The 26,752-nt window shown below is 45.1% G+C and overlaps 1 protein-coding gene across 2 annotated transcripts in view; it reads left to right on the top strand.

Moving 5' to 3' along the window:
* The first annotated feature begins 3,400 nt into the window (after positions 1–3,400).
* Positions 3,401–26,752, top strand: part of SORD (sorbitol dehydrogenase) — a 26,613-nt gene continuing 3,261 nt past the window's right edge. Inside the window, exons 1-6 of one of the 2 annotated variants that reach the window (XM_019533216.1) lie at positions 3,401–3,507; positions 5,088–5,252; positions 7,349–7,508; positions 12,884–13,002; positions 14,500–14,565; positions 23,491–23,666. In XM_019533216.1, the coding sequence (XP_019388761.1) occupies positions 5,102–5,252; positions 7,349–7,508; positions 12,884–13,002; positions 14,500–14,565; positions 23,491–23,666 (672 nt within the window). In that variant the 5' untranslated portion in view covers positions 3,401–3,507; positions 5,088–5,101. Of the gene's footprint in view, positions 3,508–5,087; positions 5,256–7,348; positions 7,509–12,883; positions 13,003–14,499; positions 14,566–23,490; positions 23,667–26,752 lie in introns of both variants that reach the window. The other variant, XM_019533215.1, reaches the window with a different exon arrangement.

Here is a 26,752-nt window from a genome sequence, read left to right as displayed (position 1 = left end):
TTTGTATTAATGAGACTTGATAAACACTGAGGTGTACAAACAGTTTTGATCTGATGTCTGTAAATGATTAACCACAGATTTAGTCACCTGTAGTAGGCCCTGAGTATAATGATTCACAGGGAAGCAAGCTATTTTTACCACAACTTTGAAGTGCAAACAATGCATGACCACACTAAGCCATGTTATGTACATCCCTGTGTGGCTGGCAGCCAACTCTGAGATATATGTAACATCAGCCAAAAGTATTAAAAAGCACACATAAAATCTGTTAATTGATTGCATCTGGCACGTGTCTAACATACGGTTACTTTTACAGGAAACTAGGAATTACTGTACTGGATCAGCTCTGAGGTTCATCCAGTCCAGTATCACAACTCCAACAATGGGCATTACCCCATGCTGCAGCAAGAGTTGTAAGAAACCTGCAATAGTGGCTGTGGGGTTATGTGGCCCCAGCTTCAGGTGACATCTGTCTCTTACTAGAAACTGACTCAAACCTCGAAAACATGAGGTTTCTGATTGGGCCTTCCGTAAGTTGTTAGTACTAGTTTCTAACTAGGTATCGTTGTTGCTAATCTCAGTGTCTAGTCTGTTTTTCAGGCTTGCAGAAGTCCTTCCCTTCATTGACATCCTGGTGGAGCAATTACCACAGCCTAATTACATGTTACATGAAAAAGTATTTAGCATTGGTCTAGAATTTGCTGCCTTTTAATTTCCTGAACTTGCCTTTTCTTCTTGCATTATTAGACAAAGCCAACAGAGCAAGTTCCAGTAGCACCTGTGATATTTTATATGTCTTCATTATATCCATTCTGGTCCATCACCTTTCTAAGGGGACAGTTCTAGCCTCCGCAGTTTCCCCCCCACAAGCGCTTTTGCCTGCCATTGACTGGAGCTATCCAAATGGCTACTTGCACATCACATGGAGCTTGTGGGTGGTTAACTCATGGCCTGCAGGACCAGAAATTCTGTGGTGGGACAAGTGATGGTGGCCTTAAGCCCCATGGCTGCCAAACTTGCTGTGTTGGTGAATGAATGCCACAGCTCCCGCTGCTTGCCTCGCCACAGAATTTGTGGTTCAGATCCTAGCAGTGCCTTTTGGCTGTAGTGGTTTTACCCCTATGGGTGCTAGAGAGTTGCTTGCAAATCAGGGGAAGTGATTCTTCCACTCTTTGCAGCACTGGTGAGGCCTCACCTGGAGTGCTAGGCCCAGTTTTGGGTCTTCCACTTCAAGAAGGATGTGGACATATCTGTGACTGGGGAGCTGGGGGCCATGAGTTAATGAGGAATGGCTGAATGAGCTAGGATTATTTAGTCTGGAGAAGAGAAGACTGAGGAGGGATTTGATAACAGTCTTCAAATACCTGAAGAGTGATTGTAGAGAGGATGGAGGTGTGTTTTTCTGTCGCCATAGGGGACAGGACTGGGAACAATGGCTTTAAACTGCAGCAGGGGACAGTTATGTTAGAGATTAGGAGAAACTTTCTGACTGAGGTTGGTCAAGCATTGAAACAGGCTGCCTAGAGAAGTTGTGAGATCTCTATCCCGACAATTTTCAAGAGCAGGTTGGACAGATACTTGGTTGGCATGATTAGGTCAGGGACGATCTGGACTTGAGCGTGGGGCTGGACTAGATAACCTTGTGATGTCCCTTCCAACTTTACTTTCCTATGGTTCTTTTTATTGCTGTAAAATTCTAATGGTAACTTCTAAATGCTGACCATCATAGCTGATATTTTGTGAAGCAAAATAAAACCATCTGTCTCTCAAATCTAGATAAGTGTATTAACTACTCAGTTAGGGTTCTCTGGAAGAAATACAGCAAAAAGTTAGCATGGCGCAATGAAATAAACCCAATGCACAATTGTGCTCTTTACATGTAATGGTTGTTTACTCTTCTGCTGCAAGACGTAACATGAAATGACCAGTAATAGTTACAGTGATTAAACTGGAAATTCTTTACAGAAAGAATATGTGATCAAAGGACACAAGGTTTTGTGGGTGTAGTTAACTAGGCTTAGGAGGCAGTGTATGATAGATGAGCAGTCATGGTCCACTTCTTTCTAGAAGCTACAGTACTGAAGTTAGCAAAAACTGTGTGTTTGAACCATCTCCTAGCTGAAGTCAGTAAAACTTTTTCAATTGGGCAGGTCTCTAACTAGCGATCATTTAAAAAAGACAATAAAACCCTTCTAACTTGTTCTTAAAGTTAGGAAGAAACTTCATGGCTGTCTAGAAATCAGAAATCTAAGTATCCTCCCCATTATCCAGCAGCCCTGGACAGTAAGCTGTACTGTAGAGAGAGAGGGTTTGAAAGCACAGTATATATATCTGTATTTTGGCACTGTGTTTAACTGCATCTAAATACAGGGAGAAAGGGATAGAGGCCTTGCAAACATATGAATAACCTTTTCTTGGGTTCCCATGTGACTGGGGATTGTAATAAACCCATTCTATGTATGGCAGAGTATTGAGATGCCCTGACACACACAGCTGAATGGCTGCTTTTCCCTGCTGGTTTCACGCTCCCATTAATTGTGTTCATGTTTAAAGAATATGGTTCCTTTGCATTCAACTTTGCGAGTATTTTGTCATCTTCCCCTTCTGTGCTTCACCCTCCCCATGATTGGCCCAGTCATTACAACGTGATAATGTCTCATTCATAGAACAGTCTCAAGGAGCTGCTGTTTTGGCAAGTAGCGGCACAAGAAGGGGGTGTGAGAATGGCATTGAGAACAGGGCATTTAATCCTGACTCAGTTTTACCTGTTGCTGCTTTACACTGTAGATTCGTAATTCCAAAGCTATCCTCCGGTTCCTGAAGATGAGTCTGATTTTAAGTCATGGGTTAATGTACTTGGTTGAAACCTCAAGCTCATTCCATGTTGGAAAATGTTGCTGCATGAGGGGTTGTCTAAACGTGGAAGTTATACCTACTCCACACTGGGCATGTCTACACATGCCCTTTAATATGCAGTAGACTATTTTACTGTGCATTGAAGTATCACGTGAAAAACATGACATTAAGTTGATGAGCAGTAAAATAGTCTACTGTGCATTACATGTCACTAAAAAAGCATGCAAATGTGCTGCTGTGCTGCGCAGTAGCACAGCCTAATGTTCATTAATTTAATACCTCACATTAGAGGTACTAAATGTAATATGCTTTAGAAAAGGCACATTCATGCACATGTAGACAAGCCCACTGACTCCCTGTGTGGACATTCATGTTCTACTGTGAAAGTGGAGGAAGCTGCCTTACATGTAGTGTGCACTTAGAGTGTCCACACAGGGAGTTAGTGTGGAGAAGCTACTGCCCTATACATACACCTTTATAGTAACTTCACCTTTTCAACAAGCTGCATATCATGCTTGTCTACCTAGAGTTCCTTTTACATGGACGTAAGCTTCTGAAGCTCAGTGACTTCCCAAGGCTGCATGTAAACTGAATGTTTCTGCTTTGTTTTCATATAGGAGAATCGCCCAATCCCAGAACCAGGTCCCAATGGTAGGTTTCGAGTATAGTTGCTTGTCATCTTCCTTGTGGTTTACTTTATGATTATAAGTGTTGGGGGGAATTTTCTTTGTGCCCTTTGATGATGCCAACCTCAAAATCAGCTATAGTGTTCACAGTAAAGTATAAAATAATCCAGAAAAGAACATCTAGTAGAGCATGTCATGTTTTGTATCTATCCGCTAGGGGTTGCTGCTGATATCTGAACCGTATGCCAGTTAACTTCAGTGTTTACTACTGTATGATCAGTAGCTCTAGATAGAACTTTATTTCCATCAATGAATGTCTGTTATTCCAACCCTATGGCCGGTATACACAGGATGCATCTACATTAGATGCTCAGTAAAGCATCTCTGTCTAGACATGCACAGCAATTACTGCTCAGTAGATTAGTCTAATGCACCATTTTCTAGTACAGATAGATACAGGTACTAGAAAATGGCACATAGAACTAGTGCATGAAACATAGTATGAGGGTTCACAAGAAAAATCTTTAATTGGTGGGGAAAGGTAAGAGGGACACAGAATAGACTTGGGAAAGCCAACAGTGAATAAATAAGCAATCTTCAATAAGAGTCCCACCTTTGAGGTTGTCTTAGTAAAAGTCCTCCCCTCATGGTCATGAGTAGGTAATGAGGCAGTTAGCCACCATCTTTTTCTGTGATACCCCATTCAGTTTGTTCTTCAGGGTAAATGGAGTCTTAACATTTGGGCAAGTCCATCTCCCTCTCCTAAGAGACACACTGCTCTTGAGAGTCTTAACACCTCCTACTCTAGTTGAAGTGATAACAGCTTTAAATTGGGATGATGCCTTCCCCTGGGCACATTTGGTGCAATTTTTTTGTTCTTTCGTTACTCACTAGGGATAATTGAGCTTTATTACTTCCTGATTCAGAGCTTTATTACTTCCAGATTAACCCAGATGCCAAACCTGCCACATAATTGAAAAGCAAATGAGACCCAGGTCATTCATTTTTTCTCCTCTTTGTTCATCATCAGTAAGTGCTGGCAAAGAGTGGCTTCCTCCTTGAACTTCTCAAGCAGCTCTAGGCTGCTCTTCCCTTTGTTCACCAAGTGGTGGCAGTAGGCTGGGAATTGAGAGGGAGGTGGGGGGAATGGAGAGGGAAGGGAAACACTGGGGCCATCCTTTGTGTGATGGTGATGGGTACACAGATGCGTGGGTGTCTGGGTGCACAGTGTGGTTATTTTAATGGAAAAGAGAATAATGTAACTGCATAGGTGTGGTTTGGACTATTGAGTGAACCAGAATGGTCATGAGACAAATTTGTAGAGGTATATATTTATTTATATAAATATTTTTGCAAAAAAATTTAAAAAGTGGGCTTTTTGTACTTCATCGTTACACACTGTAGGGCTTATATTCATTAGAAGATAAGAAAGGGTATAGACTCTTTTCTTCCCCTTTTGCCAGTCATGTTGAGTGTTGCTCTGCAGGATGGGGACTTGCTAGTCCCTAAAGCCTTCCCCAGGCATATGCCGCATCTTCTTGTCTTCTTGAGAGACAGTCAGTCCTGGCATTTGTTCTCAGTCTTCTGTTTCTTCTTCCCTGGCAGAGGTGCTGCTGAAGATGCATTCTGTTGGGATCTGTGGATCCGATGTCCACTTCTGGCAGCATGGCCGAATTGGGGACTTTGTTGTGAAGAAGCCAATGGTACTGGGACACGAGGCATCTGGAACTGTTCTCAAAGTGGGTTCCTCAGTAACCCATCTAAAGCCAGGTGAGCAGCCTCCTAAAATCTTTGTGACAGCTGTCTGGACTCCTGCCTGATATATACTTCCTCCTTTGTGTTGAGGCTGAGTGGCTGCGTCTCTGGGACACATAACATGTTCTTTGATGAAACACTGGGGATTCTGCACACCTGAGAAAGTCAAAGCCAAAACTTCACACCCAAATTCCGAGGGGCAGTGAGAATAGTGGCTCCATGGTGGAGATGCTGGCCTGGCCTCAGGACTTCAATTTTCAATCTTACGTTATGCTGTAGACTTCCTGAGGTGACCTTGGACAAGCCACTTACTCTGCTCACGTCTTGATTTCTTTTCCATAAATCGGACATGATAACACAAGCCTGCTTCCTGGGGTGGGGTTGGGATGGAGGGAAGGAGAAGTGTGGAGATCTGTGCATTAAAGTTTTGTGAGGTCTTGAGGTAGTATGGTAATACAGGTTAGATGAGAATCTTAGGTAGATGAATACCTGGTTTGGATTTCATAGATGATTTTGTTTAAACAGTTTTACATTTAACAGCACCATGGGACACTGGGAAAGGGTGGAGTAGAGGGATTCAGAATCTTTGCATTATGGACTGAGCCTGCATTTACCTAAAATCCAGGCAGCAATTTTCTTTTGTTTGCTTTGGTCACTGATCTCCCTGCCTGTTGTACAACACACTCCCAATTGACCCCAATCCATTTCAGCTCCATTTCTAACTCAGGTTCTGAAGTAAGAGGCTCATATAAAACCCCTGGTTCATTTGCCTTCCAACCCAGCTGTACATTGGGCAAGTTGGCCTCAGATGTGGTATGGTTGACAGCTCCCCCTCTACGTGCCATGACTTAACCACTGCTTTCAGTATTCCTCAGCAATCTTTTTACCTCTGATCTCTTGAGCTGTGATATCCCACATGCCCCACTGTGTATGTATGTGTACTGCTAAGGTGTGCCAGATAGGTGAGTACATGATCACGCATGTCTCCTTGCAGCCAGGATAAGCCTTTTCGTCAATCCTTATAACCCAATATAATCAACCTTCTTTTGTTGCACGTATATCAGTAGTTGCAACCATCTTGTATTGCCATGTAGGCACTGGCTGAGTCAGGAACATGTAGTGTATCACTTCTCATTTAAACCATTGTAAATCTGAAGGGATTCTGCTGGCTTCAGGAAGGTTACTGCAGTTTACATAGGTGTGATGCAGCGTGGTCTGTAAATTGTGATCATTGAAGGGCAGGCACTTGTTTTTCCTCTATGCTCTGTGCAGTGCTAAAAGCCTTTATAGCACTGAGCAAATAACACTGATATGAAACTGGAGGGTCACCTGTGTGCATGGTTAGCCTGCGCAGAACTCCTGAGCCAGGGGGATGATTACTGCTTCACTGAGAAATATGTTCACCAGTTGACATCTAATGCTGAGGAAAACAGCATTCAGGCTCGAGTCTGCTCGACTGTTCAAGTCTGTAGTAGCATCTTGTAGGGCTCCAGCAACCTGACTATAGAGCAGCCAGACAGCTGTTCTTTGTCCCACTCTTAGCCATCTAGCAGTGTATACCTCTCCCATATAGGGACAAATGGGTTTCATGTTTCATGAGATTCGGGGCCTGATCTGATTCCTGTGCCTACTTCCCTGGCTCAACAGTCTGTCTTTTCTTCCTTCCTGGAGTAGATGTTGTTCTGAGGAGCAAGTACAGTAACTGCTGATAAAACCCAACATTCACCAGCAGTCCCCATGTCATCTCCTGTTCTGATGACAGAAGATGTCACTGCACGATAACCCCCAGCAACTTCTCCATTTCAGTGAGCATAGGGAATGGATTGTGCCTTCATCCAGTTATTGTCTGTCTGCATCTGGAATACTGTACTTAACCCTGTGCTGATCTGGCCAGTGTTGAGGCTCCTGAGCATAGCATCAGGGAGATGAACTCAAGGTCTGTATTTGTCTTGCAGGTTGTGTTTCTAGGATAACAACTCAGCTTCTGGAACCCCTACTTTGCCAGCCTGACCCTCTCTTTCTCAGTGTGGACATTCAGATTTTCTGGTAGCCATACACTTGCATGCATCCTCCCACACCAATCTCATGCTCTCCTACTTTCACTCCCTCAGGCAACCGAGTAGCCATTGAGCCCGGTGCCCCTCGGGAAGTGGATGAATTCTGCAAGATTGGACGCTATAACCTGTCTCCCACGATCTTCTTCTGTGCGACACCACCTGACGATGGGAACCTGTGCAGATATTACAAGCACAATGCCAGCTTCTGCTACAAGTTAGTCATGTGGTCCCAATGCATAAGGGAAACCCTGTTCAATTTACTACTGCTAGGGGAATACAAGTAATGGTGAATTAGCAGTCACAGAATCATAGAATCAATGAGTTGGAAGGGACCTATACAGATCATCTAGTCCGACCCCGTGCCATGGGCAGAAAGGAGCAGTGGGGGTGGGAAGGGTCATAAGACCCCAGCCAGGTGCCTATCCAGTCTCCTCTTGAAGATCTCTAGGGAAGGTAAGAGCACCACCCCTCTGGGAAGCCTATTCCAGGCTCTGGCCACCCTTACAGTGAAGTAGTTCTTCGTAATATCTAACCTTAACCTATCCTCCCTCAGCTTGTGGCCATTGTTCCTGGTGACTCCAAGGGGAGCCCTTGGCCAATTAATGACCAATTACCAATGACCAACTACCAATGACCGACTAATAGGAGTTGATTACCAGGATTGGCACTGACAGGGGATTGGAACAACAGGGATTGCAACAACAGCAAATTAAACCAGAGTGGTGAATTATCTGATAGGCAAGTTAACCAGTTACACTAGTTATCCAATATGAAAGTTAATATGTTTCCTACTTGGAGGAGGGAAGGTAAGGAAACACTCACTGCTTGGTTTCCAAGTATATCCAGCTGCTGAAGGAGGAGAGGGCTCTATTAAAACAGAATGGTCCCTGTTCCTTCCTGATCTGCCCTTGACATAGGGGAGGTTCTGACTGAGGACTAGGTGCTAGGAATCCCTCAGTCTGATCTGCTGCTGAATCTTAGTTTCTGTTCCCAGGGATCCCAGTGGGATCAAAGTGCTTGACAGTGGATGCATCTACATGAGATGCTTTTCTCTGCAGGAGATTAATTTGGTGTGCAGTAAGGTGTCACCATCTACAGTAGACTAATTTATTGTGCTGCCAGAAAGTCCTGTCAGTACTGGGGTTAGGTGCTGTATGGCTTAGGCCCTCTCCAGTCCGACATCTTACTGGGGGATGACATCAGGATGGGGATTAATGCTGTCACAACCTCTCTCCTGTGTTATCTGTCTTTCCTGCCACATTTTTGATCTTCTTTAAAATTGGGAGCTAGTTCTGCTGGCTGATAAGTTCGGGCCTGTCCCTTGGAGGCATTTCTTTGTGGGGTTCCACCTCGCCTTACACCTCATCCTTACTACATTCTAGATGTTATCTGATTTCTTCTTTTGAGCTATGACCCCTTGTAACCAGTATAGCAATCTTTCCTATGCCACTGGGATCCTGGTCAGGCCCTTGTAATCCATTCCGTAGAGGTTCATAAATGGCTCAATCCTGTCTGGTCCACCACTCATTCAGGATTCATCCCCTGCTATTAATTTGACTAACAGCCTTCAAAAGTAAATCAATTAAATCAATTCCATTAATTTCTTAACCATCTCAGAAGGTGCATCAGCTGAAGTCCTTCATTCAGAGTTTATCCCCCTCTATCAATTCATTTAACTATCCTAAACGGAAAATAAACATAAGAGATGAATTTAAGCCCAGCTGGCTGTACTGCCCTACTCATGGAGGGCTCAGTCTCCTGTGCCACACAGCACCCATCTCCTCAAGTACCTACATCACCCCAGGGCTTCAATCCTTCTTCAGGCAAGCTGCCCCAGCATTCTGTCAGCGATCCTCATGTTCATTGGTGGTCCTCCGACCACTCATGCCTTTTGTCATGCAAGTATTCAAATTATTCAAAATCAAGTCAAGTGCGCCCAAGCCAAATCTAAGTCCAGTAATTAGCTATAAGGTGATGATTTCTCACCAAACACGTGATGAAGAGGTGGTCTGTTTCTCTTCAACTTCTCAAGTAAGTCGGGGGTATCAGCAACTGGTGTCGGAGAGATTTCTCACTCTTGAAGCATGCGTGCCCTGTTTGCTGTTTTACTACCTTTTTATACCATGACCTTAGCATCTTCAAATCATTCTTTTAGTTGTGTAAATCAAGAGAGAGTCCCAAGCAGTAATTGACAGGAAAATCCTGCTAATCAACCTGCTCATTATTGCTTATCAGAAATTTCTAATTTAAATGAGTTACTTTCTTCAGTGACAAGAGGTTATCCAGTTTGGAACATGTTAAGAAACTAATTAACAACCAGGAAAAACATACATGTCCTTGGAAAAATCATGAGAGAAAAACAAAACAAATCAGGAGGAGGAGACACCTGTCACATATGGAGAATGTCTCTTCCTGCATCTAAATACGAGTTAATCACAAAAGAAATATTTACCATACTAATTAATCAAGGATAGACGTTTCACATAGTTACACACCAGACAACTAGGAGCCTGCCTGAAATCATCCTGATTATAGCAAGATAAGCTGGAAGAGATACCTCGTTATTTCTTCTCAGATGGCTTAGCTATGAACTCGCATCCTCTTACATTATGTAGTTAGCATCAGTATTCTGTATTTTAACTTTTGTCAGTAGGCCTAAGCTTAGCATGAGTTTCAGAGTCATCAGGCTCCCTCATCACCAGTCCGGATGGAGCACTTGCTGCAAAAACGTGGTTGGGCGCTCCTGTCTCCAGCTCTATTCCTTCTCTCACCTGAGATAAATTGGGGGTGATTGTGATTCCCCAGGCACTGCTTTATGCCCACTGTTTCTCCCTTCACAGTCAGATACAAGTGGCATCCAGCAGTGCAGTAAACTACTGTACTTAAACATGTGTGTAGATGGTGACATTGGGATTAGTTTATTCCAGCTCAATTTGAGGCAGAGTATCTTCAGTTGCATTAATTGCATGTGTAAGTGCCCCCAGTGTCAACTATTTATATGTCCCTTCAGTGCAAGGTTGTATATTGTGACGCCATTGCTCCCAGCAGAGCTTCCCCTGAAGAAGGCCAAAAGCTTCACCAGTGATCTGCTTGGGTCAATCGCACATTCCTGGTGCTTACATTTCAAACTGCTGAGCAGCCACATGGACACAACTATATATGCAATTAATGCAACTGAATATACTTCAGCTCAGTTTGAACTAATCCTGATGTCACCATCTACACATGCATTTAAGCACAGTAATTTGTTGTGCTGCCAGATACCAGGTGTATCTGACAGGACTATCTGGCAGTGCAATAAATTAGTCTACTACACCCTAATTGCCAGGCACATGTAGACAGTGATGCTTTACTGTGCAGCAAACTAGTTTACTGAGCAAACAATGGTCAGTAAAGCATCTTGTGTAGCTGTGCCCATGCAATCCTAGACTAGACTAGCAAACTCCCCTAGTTCTTGTCCTACTGCCTCCCCCCACACGTTTCTTAACCCCATAAAATGCCTGGTATCCTTATGGTACCTACTCAGTTTGATCACCAGGACTTGCACTCCACCTGTGCATACAACCCCAAGCTTCTTGCAGTCTAAAATTGGTGCTTACTTCTAATGTGTCACTTGGTGGAGGTGGCTGCACAAAAAGAGTATCAGAGCAACTTGATTGGAGCCAAAAATCCTGTGGTCATTCCTCAGGCAAAATTCCCAAGAAACCCAGTGCAGGATTTGACGTGACCCATAACCAGCAGAGTGGATAGTAGCCTTTGTCTATAGAATAGTAGAATGATTTTTCTAAAAAATCACTGCTGTAAGAAATCAGACATTTTCCTTGTAAAAGGGTGGGGAGGAAAATCTTCCCTCACACTTGGAGCATTCTTCAGCTGTGTTTGTATTCAGTATGTGTGCTGATCTAGATGGTATTTCTGCTCCATTAGATTTAAACAAAAGGAAATTCTGGCAGTTGTTCCCCTGTGAGAAGGAAGCAGCGCCAGTTGTTGTCTAGTACAGCATTCCTCTGGCAGAGCCAAAGGTTTAGTCATTTGTATCTGAATGAAAGTTATTTTGGCTAAACATTTCCAGTATAGGTGCCTAAATTTCCCCCTTAGAATCTAAAATAATTGAAAATTAGGGGAGGAAGGTACCTCAGGAGGTCATCTAGTCTAACCCCCTGCTCAAAGCAGGACCATCCCCAACTAGATCATTCCCACCAGGGCTTTGTTGAGCTGGGCCTTAAAAGCCTCCAAGAATGGAGATGCCACCACCTTACTAGGTAACCCATTTCAGTACTTCACCACTGAACTAACATTCAGACTGCCTGAAAAGAAGTGCCCTGCTTTTCACAGTGGCCATCAGAGTCAGTCAGATGACTGGGGCTTTATGATAAGATCAGACCTTTTGACTCCCAGCTGCCCTTGGGTTTTTTCAGCAGGAAGAGTATTTTCAGTGTTTCTCTCTATAGCTGAACCTTCAAAGGCCTGATTTATGGAACACCTTTGTGGCAAATCCTATTTCCGGTCTCTGTTGTGCCTTATTGCCTTGTGGCTCTCTGAAAGGCGGCACTGATCACCATGGTGCTAGGGCTTATCTTTTTTGCACCAGCTCTGAAGAGCCTGGTCTGGAGTAGGATCTGACTCCCCACTGCTGCATAATTTACCCCAGTCTAAGGTGATGCCATTTTGATTCAGACATATTTGATGCACACTCTGTACCAGGTGTCAGCCGCCCCTGGGCCTTCAAAGAGCTTCCTTTTGATTTTGCATGGGCAAGTAAGTTCTAGAACATATTTACCAAATAGAGCACCCATTTTATAGGAGTCTCAGGCCAAGGCATCCAAAACACTATTGAAATGCTGCCCACATGTTAATGAGCAGTCATACACTATGAGGCAAGGGTTTACTGAGCTGCAAGTCCCTTTGCTTCGAAGTGGGCAGCTCTTCAACTATTAATTTATGGGTCTGATGAAGGGTGCCTCAGAGAGAAGCATTCAAGAGTGGATGGTAGTCACCATATTTTTTCTCCTTCATGAGCCTACAGGATGAATGAAGAACAGCCCTTTACCTATGTCCCTTGAAGACAGGATAGGTCTTTCCTACAGCTCATCGTTTAACATCTGCAGCAAACACCAAGTGTCATTTTTTCTGAGGCTAAAACGGGATTGTAGAAGCTGCTGATTAGCTGCAGGGTGGACCCTCATAGAATAACTCAAGTATGCCCCACTGTGGGTTTTATTTGAGATAATTTGCATGAAGGGATTTAGGTGAAATATTTGGGAAAATGTACCAAGTAAAGCAGTGGAGCAGATTACTTAGGGAAGCCTTGGAATCTTCTTCATTAGGAGTTGTTAAGAAGACAGACAACTGTCAGAGCTGGCCTAGGTATCTTTATTGCTGCCTCAGAGCAGAGGGATAGCCCAGATAATCTCTGAGTCCCTCCCACCCTATATGTCTCTAGACAAAGACAAATGGACATTTTGCTGGGATAATTTAGACACTAACCATTTGCAAACTTGATTGTCAAAATCATTAAACTATTCGTTTTGCTCCACAGCTGTTTACAGCCTTTTTTGTAAATGCTACCTGTGTTTGTGGTTGTTGCAGGCTTCCAGATAACATCACTTTTGAAGAAGGGGCCCTTATTGAACCCCTTTCTGTGGGAATTCATGCCTGTCGAAGGGCCGGAGTCACTCTGGGAAGCAAAGTCTTCATCTGTGGGGCAGGTGTGGTATAGCCTATGTCAGCCATTGTGCTCTCCATTTGTGGTGAATGCTCTAGTTAAGGGAATCACAGGGTGCCTAATGCATTCCATGCTGAGAATTTGAGTCTTTACAGCTTGCATTTCCATAGTGAGGCTATTTCATATTTCTCATAACACAAGAACTAGAGGATGCACGATGACATTATTGGGGAAGCAGGTTTGAAACAAACAACAAGAAGCTCTTTCCACATAGTTTGTGACTGACTTGTGGAACTTATTACCACAAGAGGTGCAAACAACAGTCATTTAATTGTGCTCAAATTTATTCAGAATAGGTCCATCAGTGGGTATTAAGCATTATATTTAGGCCTGACACCTACAAATTAGGACTTCTAAGCTTCTGGATGCTGCAAGGGAGAAGAGGCAAGGACAGATCAGTCTGGATAGTACCTGCATATTTACTCTTCCCCTTTGCAACTGCTTTGGGCCACTGTAAAATGCATCCAACTGGGTTAGATGGACCTATGGTCTGACCCAGCATGGCAGCTCTTATGTTCTTATGAGGCTCAAGGTGGATAGGAGCTGCATTGCTCTACTTCATCACATTTTGACCAGCCTTCTCCAAACCATATTCATCATACACACTGAATGCATCTACATGTGCAATTAAAGCACTTGAATTTTCTGTGAGACAATTCAGGCTCATTAAAGAACTCCCCAGTGCACATCTATTTGTGCACCCCTGTCAGGAGCATATTGAGCCCAACAGGAACAGCCAAGTCCAGGCTCCCCTGGGTTCCAACCTCAGGCTGTCAGGGGACATGGGGGCTTAGCCCCAAGCTCCAGAGGGTTCGGAGGGAAGCTGTTCTGGCTCAGCAGACATCTCTGTCCTAGTTGGGGGATGATTGGACTGGCCTCAAGCTCTGATGGGGGGAGGGGGGAGCTTTACTGGCTAGGAGTGCAGCTACCTCCCAGCCACATGGAGACTAGGACCCGTGGGGCAGGCAGCATCCTGCTGAGCCAGGAAAACCATTCCCCCACTCCTCCTTCTGTGGCCCCCTGTTGCCTAGGCTTACCAGGAACAATTTGCTCCCAGTCAGCATCTACACATGTGGTTTGCCACGTTAGTTAATGCGCTGTTTTTCTAGTACCTGTATCTAGCACATTAGACTAGTATTCTGCATAGTAATTGCTGCACATGTGGAGATGGTGATAAAGCATCTCATATAGACATATCCATTGAGGCTAAACAACCAGGAAGGCTCATTCCTAGACACTCACCTTAGTTGATATTTCCTTCACAGTAAGACCCCAGCCTGGAGCAGTAACTTCTGGGCCAGGAGATGTGTCCTGCACTCTACAGCCAGTCATGGCACTGTCGTAGTCCCATTGCCATTCCTCCCTGGAGCACTACAGGTTCTCCCCTAACCTGACCAGTACAGGTTTTAATCTACATTCATACCATAGCTGATGGTTTATCTTCATTCTTGTATTTTCTGTTTCTCCTCCTTTTGCTCAGGACCCATTGGGCTGGTTACCTTGCTTATTGCTAAGGCTATGGGTGCTGCGCAGGTGATAATTACTGGTAAGTTCTTCTTTTAATCTCTAAAATACTGCCTAATTCCTATATTTAACACCTTACAGACTGTCTAGTTTCTAAATGCTTCATGAAAGTGAGGAACAGTTCCAGGGGAAGGGAAGGGAAGGTTTATACCTCCTGGTGAGTGGGGATGGGGTAGAGTTCCTGTCTGGAATCAACCTGAAAATAACCTACCTTCCTGTTCAGGTGGCTTCTCAGTTTTCAGTCAGTCTGGGGCTGTATAAGGAGGAGGCAGGTTAAAAGTGGCCCCCATCTTCCAGATTATCCTCAGGGTATTTATTTAGTTATAGATTTTGACACCCAAATAACCTGTTCCTCCCAAAACATGGGCCACTGAATCTCATGAATTGATTACTCCCATCAAGTTTAGTATCTTGTGGCTGAGCTTGGATGTGCCTTTAGAGAAGAGGCGTCCAGCTTCCATGTAAGGACTCCAAGTGACAATGTCTCTACCACATCCCTTAATAGATCTAATGAGTTACATTTGCATTTTGTTTCCACTTTGAACTTTATTGACTTCAACTACTAGCTGTTGGATCATGTTATACCCTGGTTGCCAGATAAAGTACCTCTGGTGTCATATTTCTTCTTCCTGTGTAGCTACTTATAGATGATGCTCAAATCATCTCCTAGCTTTCTCTTTGATAAGCTAAATAGATAAAGCTGTGTAAGTCTTTCATTGTAACTGCTGAAGAACAGATTCAAAAAATCAAATGGACTAAGAGTTAGGTCGTTAGTTATAACAAGTATACCATAAATCAGCGATTTTCAACCTCGCCTTGAGATCCTTTCAAGGGTGCCACAGCATGCCACACATTGTTAGCACTCTGAGATGTGCAGATGTGATTCAGAAGATAAACCCAGAGACTTCAAATAGGAATTAATGGTGTTAAAAACATTCCGACTTGCTGTGGTCATTCTGAGTTCTTTGCAAACGAAAAACTTCTCTATTATTCTCCATAGTCAAAAAACAAATGAAAACTAAGAGCTGGCATTTTCCAAGGATGTCTCAAGTCTAACAAGGGATGCTTTGAGTTGAAGAAGTTTGAGAACCACTGCCATAAATCAGTTTGTTACCAGTGTTAAGAAGTGGGCTTTTTTGCAGTGATTGCAGCAGTTTGGAAGGTGTAAATTTGATCCTTCTTTCTTAAGACCCCAGTACTTGTAGCCTACTTTTTAAGTACAAATTAGCCAATTACGTATTGTAGTTATGGTCAGATTCTTACAAAATTTACCACACAATAAACTCATGCAAGTCAGTTTGCAGTGCCTTGGTTTTGAACAGCACATTCTAGAAACTCTGCAGGCTTAAAGACAGTGTGTTCTTAAAGGGACTCTTCTAATGAGGATATGCCTGCTACAGATCAATAGAATCATCCATTTATTTTTGTCTTTCTGTTGTGCTTTACTCCTGACACCAAGGAGCATATTAGGGTGTTGGTCTAGCACACGTACAAGCATGCTGGAAGTTGTACTCACTACTAGTGCTAATACAAGTTGAGCGGGGGGTAGCAGCCCCAGGCTGGCAGGCTGACCCCCTGGATACCTTGGGGGGTGGGGAGGAGGCACTCCCACCCAGCTCAATGTGCTGCTCACATTCAAACAGCACACCCAGGAGTAATAAATTGTGGCGTTTATTTATGCACAGAGATATGTGGAAAGCACTGTAACCATCTTGTCCAATTAGCACTGGTATTGGATTTTGCTGTGTGCACTCCCCAGTGAACATTTGTGCCATCTTAGTTAACTGACTTTTCCCAAGTAATGTGTCTAAAAGCGGGTCCAGACACATGAAACAGTTAATGCTGCTTTAAAAGAAGGTGGGGGAAGAGCGACCATTGTTCAACTGAATCGGCTGTAATTGTTTTGTTTGTTCTCTATCCAGTTCAATGGAACCTGAACTGCAAGAGTTTATTAACTGTTCTATTGACTTACAATAAGTAAGTCTCCCTCCTTTAACACAGTATAATTTTGTCTGTCCACATGCAAAGACTGCTTTTTCCATGTGACAGGTTATGAAATAAATTAGCAGCACAGGTAGCTGGTGGCAAAGACATCAGTATGCAAAGTGTCCATGTGAAAATTCCTGTTCTAAATGCTTCATGAAATACAAATGCTCTGCTATGCAAAGTTTCTGTTGTCTGAATTGGGCCAACAATAGCCTTTTGCTGACTGTTTTTCTTCCATTTGTTCCTTATGTATCACAATGACTGGTAAAGACTGCTATAAATAGAATTATACTTAATGAGCTCAGACTTACAGAAATGTTCCCTAGCTAGTGACCCTACAAGGAAGCTTTCAGGCCAATCCAACTATACCTTTTACAGTTATGATCATGTATATCCTTGGGCATTACATTGACTATGCTTCAATCTTCAGATTAATTCAAAAACAAGGTTCCGCCCTTCTGCTATTTGAGATACATTTCAAGTATTGTTTGTGTCAGATTCCAAGACAGATTATTTCATTCTGCTCCCTAAATCATTCTGCCTCTTTATGTGACTTCATGTTCTCAGCAGGTAAATTGTTTTGCTCTCCTACACCTCTGAGTCCAGTTTCTATGATCTTCATTAGATCCCCTAAGTGTCAGCTTCCTCCATCCTGCTCAATTCCCTGTAAAAATGTTAATGAACCTACTTCTATTCATCTTAGCCTTAAGACTAAGTCACAAAAACCAGCAAGCAGAAGGACTCTTTTATACTGAAATTTTCAGGGTAGATTAGAATGTACTTGGTCACTTAAGTGTCTTTAAAGGCTGCTCCCTGATCACTCGGAAACATTTGTCAGAGCTTCTGAGGAGCAGACCTGTAGGCTTTCCTGGGCCGGCTGGAGAGGGGGAGAAGTCCAAGAGACTCCACCCTGCCCCAGAGAAATACAGACCTCCTGTGAAAGACAGTACCTAGGTATACTTTGCCATCCTGCAGCTCTTTGCTGATGTGGTTACCATGCGCTGGGTCCTGCCTCTGTCATCACTGTACCATACTGTGTGCAATGTTTAGGTGCTTACCCTGGACAAGCATAGATCTCAGACCTAACACGTGGACTAAGCGTATAGGTAGCATTCATTTGTAGCCTTGTTCTAACCGTTGAGCATGAGGAAGCTGAGAATGATTCAGATGAGTCAAAGCAGAGGTTCCACTCCCCAAACTGGAAAGGCGTTGCTCTGTTTAAATGTATCCTGGGTACTTTTCTTGGCCTCAAATATAGATGAGTAATATAGCTACATTAATGTATTTATATTTGTAAATAGCAATCATATTGATTTGGAAGGACTTCTTTGAGGTGACTTTGGACTTTTTGAAGGGGTCTTGGCTGCAGGTTTTTCTGGAGTTTTGTCTGCTTTCTTAAAGAAAGTGTCCAAGCAAGTTTGGATAGACGTTCTCCAGGGAGATGGGTGATGCAGTGAACTTGTTCGCTGGAGTGGCGTTGTGTCGAATCAAGTGTTGTAAAGTCGAAACTCACATCAGAAAGTCAAAACAGGGTGTCAATTTATAAACGTCGTAAGTGCCATTCATTGTAACTCAAAACGTCTTAAGTTGAGGACTGCCTGGAGAGTTAGAGGGTGAGAGCGTGCCCCTTGCACTACCAGCAGGCTGACCCCTGCAAGGTTCTATAATGCCTCCAATGCAAGGATCTTAGCGACACAATTTATGGTGATGGGAGATTGCTCTCGGGCTTTTTCTCTAGCTTGCGCCTTCAGCCTTTTGGCTAGGGACAAGCAAGGCCTCCAGAATTGTGGCTTGCACGGAGGATGTCTGACATGGATTTGGGAGTATCTGAAACCCAGGCTGAAGAGTCTGGGAGGTAGGAGACTTGCTGGTGGTAGCACCACATGGAATTGAATGATTGAGCTCTGCTCAATCAATAGAATTCAGATCTGATTTGTCTGATTTGACTTAAGATATGACATTAAAAAAAATAAAAAAGCTGCTTTGTGTGAAAAATACTGGGCCAGGGGTCCTACCATGCAGTCTGGGGAGGGAGAGGGCCAGGCCAGCAGCAGAAGGGGAAACAGGGCTGCATCAGTGCAGCCCCTGCTCATCCTTCTACTGCCAATGGCCATGTCCAACAGGGCTTAGGAGCCTTAACTCTGCACCCTGGCGATGCCCCCACATCTTCCAGTAGCTCAATAGACCAGGTTCTTGACACCCCTGCATTATGGGGCTGTCAGAACCTGCTGTCCATCTCCCCCAAGATGGTTTCTCTGAACTGTAGATGATCCCTGTTAGATTAACAAAATCAAACAAAAATGTTTTTGGAGGGAGTGATGCACAATACATTCTAACCATTCTTCAATTTCTCAGCTGTCTCAAAATCACCATTGGGAAGTGCTTGCATTCCATCAAAAAGATTTTTACATGAGAAATAGTACTCGGACATTATAATTGGAACGTCATTTAATTCTCAGTGGATTTCACTTAGAAATTCATCAAAAGTTCCAAAAAACGATCACATTTCTCAACCACCGGTGTTCACATTTTTTTAATTAACTAAAAGCGTGAAGAGTTCTAGGTTGTCTCCAGTTTATCAGTGAACATCCATAAGTGTCCATACTAGCTTTTATTTGATGTTTCTGTGGATCATTCAAGATCCCCAAACAGTTTGGGCTTCAGCTGTCTCTCTGACCTCTCTTAGTGCAGACTTACTTTACTTATGCCATCTGCTCTGCAGTGGCAGAAAAGTTTGGATATTGTCTTGACAGTACTTCTCATTCTCATCTGTCACTTTCATTTTCACCAATGTCTTCAGCCCAAAGTTTCCCTTGCTCAGTCCCATCCCGTCACTCCTAGTTTTGCTCCCTAGAACCATTCTAATCAGTTTCTCTCCTTTGATCACTGTCTCACTGATACACAGTAGTAGGAATCAAAAGGCCTTCCTTGTCCTGTCACAGGTTTCCTGTGTAACTATAGTCAAATCACTTCATCCCTGTGTCTCTGACATGGGGATTGCAATCATCTATAGCAGGGAGTGGGAACAAAAAGAAGTAAGGCACATTGTTTTGAACTTCTTGGGAGGAAGCCCAAAAAGAAAGCAGAATCTTATTGCTCACATAATTGTAGGTTGTTTACAGGTTCCTCCCTTAATACTGTCTCTGAGGTGTGTCTATTTTGTGCTGCTGTTATAAGCTTACCTTTAACTTTAGCCCTCCAGTAGTTACATGTTCTTGCTTTTCTCAGCTTTTCCTCCAGGTGGCTAGCTACATCTGAGGTGGGGAGGGGTGAATGAATGGCAAGACTTGCTGGTAATCATTGGTATTAGGTGGAAGAGCCATTTGTAGGAAATGCACTTGGTTGATGCAGAGATGGACAGATTTCATAGATTTCATAGACATTAGGGCTGGAAGGGACCTCAGAAGATCATCGAGTCCAGGCCCCTGCCCAAGGGGCAGGAAGTCAGCCGGGATCACAGGATCCCAGCAAGATAAACATCCAGTTGACTCTTAAAGGAATCCAGAGTAGGTGCTTGCCCCATCTCTGGTGGCAGTCTTTCCCAGGTCTTGGGGGCTCAGACAGTAAAGAAGTTCTTCCTTATGTCCAGCCTGAAATGGTCTTGGAGAAGTTTGTGTCTGTTTGACCTTGTCATCCCACGGGGTGCTTTGGTGAACAGGCATTCCCCCAGATCCTGATGTACACCCCTTATATACTTATAGGCAGCCACCAGGTCCCCCCTGAGTCTGTGCTTTTCCAGGCTGAAGAGTCCCATAGCTCTCAGCCGTTCATCATAAGGTCTATTCTCTCACCCTCTGATCATGCACATGGCTCTCCTTTGGACTCTCTCAAGCTTCTCCACATCCTTTTTAAATTGTGGAGCCCAGAATTGGATGTGGTACTCTAGCAGCATCCTCACCAAGGCCAAGTACAGCGGGAAGATAACATCCTGGGATTTGCTAGAGAAGCATCTCTGGATGCAAGCCAGATTTTTGCTCGCTTTGCCAGCTGCAACATCACATTGGTGGCTCATATTCATCTTGTGGTCAATCATGACCCCCAAGTCCCTTTTGGCCATGGTGCTAGCAAGCATAGCACTCTGCCAAGCCTATAAGCATGCAGCGGGTTTTTCTTCCCAAGGTGGAGTATGTTGCATTTTTTTGGACTTGAAGACCATCAGGTTTTCATCCACCAATTTTACAAGCCTGTCAAGGTCGGCCTGGATCACCATCCTGTACTCAGGTGTGGACGCTTTACCCCAAAGTTTGGTGTTATCAGCGAACTTGACCAGTCTGCTTCTGACACCAATCAGTGTCCACATCATTAATGAAGACTTTGAAAAGGATGGGCTCAAGGACAGAGCTGTGGGGGACCCCACTGGTCACAGCACACCACAGTGATTGACTTCTGTCAACTACCACTCTCTGGGTCTGACCTTGAAGCCAATTCTCCAGCCAGCAGACTGTGATGTAGCAGAGGCCGGAATTGGCCAGTTTTTCTATAAGACGATCATGGGATACCAGATCAAAAGCTTTTTTAAAGTCGAGATGTATGACATCAATCTTTTCTCCCTTATCCAGGTGATAGGTCACCTGGTTATAGAAGGAGATGAGATTGGTCAGGCAAGACCTACCCGCAACAAATCTGTGCTGGCTATCCCTCAGGATGTTGTCTTCAGCCAGTTTATCAAGGATGGTCTCTTTGATGATTTTCTCCAAGATCTTTCCAGGGATTGAGGTCAGGCTGATGGGCCTGTAGTTCCCCAGATCTACTTTCCTCCCTTTCTTGAAGATAGGCACCACATTGGCCTTCTTCCAGTCCTCGGGCACTTCACCTGAGTGCCACAGGTTCTTGAAGATCCATGCCAGTGGCCGAGCTATGATGCTTCCAGCTCCTTAAGTACCCTGGGGTGTCTGGGCCAGAAGACTTGAAGGTGTCCAACCTCTTATGGTGTTCCTTCATGTGGTCAACTTTGATGTGGGGTAATAATTCTCCCTCGTCCTGGCCATCCCATACTATATTGGGCCGGGCCGTCCCTTGGGGCTGGTGAAAAACTGATGCAAAATACCTGTTGAGCAGGTTGGCTTTTTCCTGGGCATTGGTTGTCAGTTGACCCGTGTAGTTTAGCAGGGGTCCAATGTTACCCTTATTTTTCCTCTGGCTCCCCGGATATCTAAAAAAGGACTTTTTATTGTCCTTGGTACATGTAGCCAGTTGGAATTCAGTCGCAGCCTTGGCTTTCTTGGTTTGCTCCCTACAGGTCCAGACCAGTGCAGAGTACTCCTCCTTTGGGGTGGATCCAATTTTGCATCCTTTATAGGCCTTTCTTTTTAGGCACAGGAGGTCAACTAGTTCCCTGCAGAGCTAAGGGAGCTGCTGTGCCCTTTTGCTGCCTTTCCTCTGAGACGGGATAGAAATTGCTTGTGCTTTCAGGATCACTCCCTTGAGGAGCAACCGCTCTTGCTGAACTCCCCTCCCCTTTAAGTCATGGTCGCTTAGGGCCTCGCCAACAACCCTCCTGAGCTTGTCAAAGTCAGCTTTCCTAAGTTGAGGACTTCTGCTGTGCTGACTGACTTGCCAGTTTTACGTCAGATGGTGAAGGTGATCAGCTAATGGTCGCTGTCTCCCATGGTCTGGTGGCTGTGATGCCGTGACCAGTGTGTACTGCATTGTTCTAACCAGTCTCACTCTTGCATCATGTTTCCCCATCTGTCCGATGTGCCTGGGTTTCTCATTTTATACTCCAGGTGTATCTCCACCAAAGTGCCAGTTGCAGATGCAGACTTATCTGGGCTAGCTTTAATCCATCACATAGTGTAGCTACATTAGCAAGAATTGTGCAAGTCTGGGTATGTACTAGAGTGGCTCAGGTGCCTTGAGCTCCTTGCTGCGGTGGCTTCACAGCTCTTATCACTTGAGCTGGGTGGATTACGACTAGCTCACACCTACTGCAGGCATAGCTCTTGACTACTGTGTAGACTTCCCTGTAGACTATAAACTCTTTGGAACAGAGACTGCTCCTTTGTTGCATATTTGTATAGCACTTAACACTGTAGCATCAAAAGATATGCCTTCAAAGCATTAGGCAGTGACATTCAGAAAAACGCAAGCTAGCTGTGAACAGTGTTTAGTACTAGACGCACCATAGCTGCATTAGGATGGTGCTCTGCCTGGACTGATGCAGATGTAGTTTACTCAGGTACCCTAGCTAGCTTGTGCAGAGCAAGCTTGTGTTTCTGTGCAAGGTCCTGCTAGGGTACTGCACTGATAGGCTACCCTGACTGTAACTGCAGCGCAGATAATAAATGGCAATGATTATGCTGAGACAGCCTTTGGCAATGTTGCTTAGAGGAGGGAGTAAGTTGATCACTGTCCATTTAACTTATCAACCACTCCAGCCAAATTCACCTCTTGCCTCACAATTCCTTAAATGACAAACCAGACCATCCATGCAACTCAAATGGAAATGGATGTTATTAAACTCAGACTAGCAAAGGGGACCTAGCAGAAAAAAAAGGAGGGAAAGAACACAAGGTTGAGTTCACTACCAAACCTTATCTCCTCTGTGATCTCCTCCCACCTGCCCCAGCATCACAGCAGATAGCAGATCTCCTAATTTTCACAAGTCTGTTTTCAATGTGAGTGATTGAGGATCTAACTTAATATAATCTTTGTAGGGGGTGCACTGCCATGCTTGGGAGGTGCACCCCCTACGCGTCACCCCTGTAGCCAGGTTCTTCTCCCTCCTTTCAGGTGGCCAAGACAATGCCTGGGCTGGGCCCAGAAAGGATAGAGAGGGAGGAAGCAGTGATGGCTGCAGTTTGTTAGCCCAGGCCTCAACATTTGTTCCTCAATATCTTTGAAGCCCTTATCCCTCATCAGGAACACACTTGCTTCAGGGCTCCTTTGCAATAATTTCCTTTTTTGTATGATGTTCCTCAGCCAGCTCCAGCTTTGTGACACATGTTTCTTTCTCCCCCAGATTTAACTGCCTCTCGCCTGGAAAAAGCCAAGGAGATTGGGGCAGATTTCACTCTTGTAGTGAAAAAAGAGACACCACAGGAGCTGGCCTCCAAGGTACAAGGTTTGCTTGGCTGTATGCCAGAGATAACTGTGGAGTGCACTGGGGCACAGGACTGCATTCAGGCCGGCATTTACGTGAGTAGTTCCTACCATGGGCATCCACCAGTGCTGGCGTTTGTTTCCCTCTTTTCTGGTTGATTAATCGGAGTGAATGCAAATAGGTTTGAACAGTGTGATAATAGTATTTCAGTGCCCAGACTCCTTTCCCAGCAGAACAAAGTCAGAGTACACCAACAGTAATTTCAGCCTACTTCTTCCAGGCAGCCATGTACAGTCTTGTGGGTGACCTTACCTTGTGGCAATGTCCAAATCAAGACTTGTCAGTATTCCTACGCAGTGTGAATGGTAGGACAAATGCAGGCCTCCATTGCTGTATGGGAATGAAACACCCTCTGACTTCAGCAAGACTTGTGTGCGCAGGAATACCAGCAGGATTTGGTTCATTGTGCACAGGCCAAAACTGTGAGATTTGCTCTTCTCCCTGGTGCAGGAATGCTGGGTTCTGTACCTGGGGCTAAAGCAGCCTTGTCTTTGCTGAGCTAGCAGTGGCTGGAAGTGCTTTGCTCCCCCACAGAGGAGAACTGGGCCTGCACGTTGCAAAACCAGCATTTGTGCCTGAGAGCCTAACTGGACACAGGTTAAAGGGGATTTCTTTTCAGAGAGCAGAAGCTCTACCCTTTCTGTAGAGCTTGTCCTTTTGAACCACCCCAAGCTGGAGCCCTCAAATCACACAGGCATTTTTGGAAAAACAGGCTTTGGGTTTTCTGGCCAGCTGGGATCTCTGGTGTACTGCACTAGCAGAAGCTGGCAGTGGTCTGCGCCAGAATATAGCATCAAAAGGGTTTGAGTGCTCTGTGTAATGTGTCCTGTCCCCACTGCTCCTTCCCCCTTTCTGGCAATGCTAATAGTTTGATGATGCAGGCAGTTCTTCATCCCTTGAAGTATCAGCCCTGGAGAAGATAGGCAAGGAGTCAGCAGCTTCCCCACAGGAGAGATGATTGTCAGCCCAAAGAAAATGTGTTGCTTCAGCTGCCACTTGGGATGGGCTTTCTCCCTTGTCTGTGCTTTTCTATCCTCCTGCCTTATTGAGGGTCCCATCAATGGCTCTTTACCCTCTGCATTCTCCTGCCTCTTAGCATGCCCCACATTAGTGACTGTCCTCTTTCCAGCTACCTCTCAGAGCTTGTCTTCACTGTAACTTTGAATTATAGTCAAGTATAGTCCCTAATTTAAGTCTCGTCCTCAAAAAAAGCCCATTAACATAAGTCTGGTCCACTCTACAGTATGGCTGGCTCACTCAAAAGCTGTTTGTCCTCCAGGCCTTTCTTACAGTTCCCCTCCATGTTTCCGAAAGGGACAGACAAGTTCTCCTACAATTCAGTGGTAAGAATCCATTGAGCATCTCAGATGTGTTCCCAGAATGCTTTGTGCCAGACACAGGCGAGCATAGTGTTGACATAACAGCCCATGGTTCATAGTCACTCTCACCTGAGCTCAGGTAACTAAAGAAGTAGTCTGTGCATGGTCTCCCTGCATTTACTCTGCAGTGAAATCCAGCTCTCAGACTTTTCCTTTCTTTCATCTGAAATCTGGTCTTTCTAAGTAACTATCTGCATTGCTAGATGCCAGAAATTTGGACTCTAGGCATTTAAGAGACCATATTATATCAAGAATCAATAGGACTTATGCGCAGAAGGACCCAAGTCACTACTGAAAATGGGACTTAGGCACCTGCTTCTCTTAGCGGGGTTTTGTGACAGGGCACTGTTCATGTGTGCCACTTTAAGGGCCCTGCCAAGCAGCCAGCAGGTGCTTGATTGTAGCAGCCATTTTAGAACCCTGACTACTTATATAAACAGAACAGTCCACTGCTGGCAGGCAGGCAGGCACATTGCCTGGCTACAAGGCTGCTTAGAACCCTGGAGGGAACAGCAGGAGCTGTAGGGGATGGCTTGGAGATTCCTGGTCCTGGGCATGACCTAAAACTCCACCCTGCCACGTGTGGGTGGCCTGGTGGTGCTCTCAGTGGCGTGGGAGCCCCCAGGAAATTCCAGGCCAGTTACCACCTGAAAGTTGGGTCAGGGTGCCTTAATAACCCCAGCTTCCACAACCGGGTGGGTTACCCCCTAGTAGGGTCCAGAAGGCGGACCCAGGAGAGGGAGTTGGGGCTATAGACCTGGAAGTCTGACTTGAAATCCCTAGACTGGTCAATGCTGGGGCCAGGACCAGAAGGGTCAAAGGGCCAGGGGCCCACTGCGAGGGACACCCAGAACTGAGGTCCTGGGTTTCTGACTGTTCCGGAGGTGAGGCCAGGGCCTGTGTAGCCAGAGGTCCTGGGGGGGCCACACCCGTAAGGGGAAACAGCTCAGGGAGCTTAGCCCAGAATTAACGTGGAGCAGGCCATCTGAGTGGGGGGATCCAGTTGTGGTCTGGACTGGCGGATTCTGGGGCCCAGAGTGGGGCTGGTGATGTTAACAACTCTGGATGCCATCTGTGAGGCTTTGGCTGCAGTGTAGGGGAGGAACAGAGCCACAGCTAGCACCCCCTGGCATTGGGGTAAGAAATGGGCAGCCTCCCACTTAATTAACATCCTAATTAAATAACAAGGTATGGCAGGCGAGAAGGCGGGCGGTTGGCCCAGAAACAGGTGGGTGGGCCGTTGATAGACTGGTCCTGAGGAGGCCCCCTGTTACAGGTTTGAAAATGGGTCACTTGGTAGCTGAAGAGTTTCTGAGATTGTGATTGTCTTGTTCTGTGATTGTCATATTTTCTTCTGATTGCAACACCTCTCGCTCTTGGCTGTGCTTCCTGTGGGCAAGCTGAGGGACTGCGACATTGACGAATGCACAATCACATGGGTGGCAAACTGGCTCCAGAGGCAAACCTGGAGGGTGGTGGTGGACGGGTCGATGTTGACCTGGAAGGGTGTAGGCAGCGGAGTCCCCCAGGGCTCGGTCCTTGGGCCGGCACTGTTCAACATCTTCATTAGTGACCTGGACGAGGGTATGGAGAGCACCCAGTTCAAGTTCGCTGATGACACCAAGCTGTGGGGTAAAGTGAATACACCGACAGGCAGGGACCGCATCCAGGCAGACCTGGATAGGTTAGAGAAGTGGGCGGATCTGAACAGGATGCAGTTCAATAAGGACAAGTGCAGGGTG

This window comes from Crocodylus porosus, unplaced genomic scaffold, assembly GCF_001723895.1.
Source record: "Crocodylus porosus isolate Cpor-Errol unplaced genomic scaffold, CroPor_comp1, whole genome shotgun sequence".
Classification (NCBI taxonomy): Eukaryota; Metazoa; Chordata; order Crocodylia; family Crocodylidae; genus Crocodylus; species Crocodylus porosus.
This window is presented reverse-complemented; position numbering and strand designations above follow the sequence as displayed.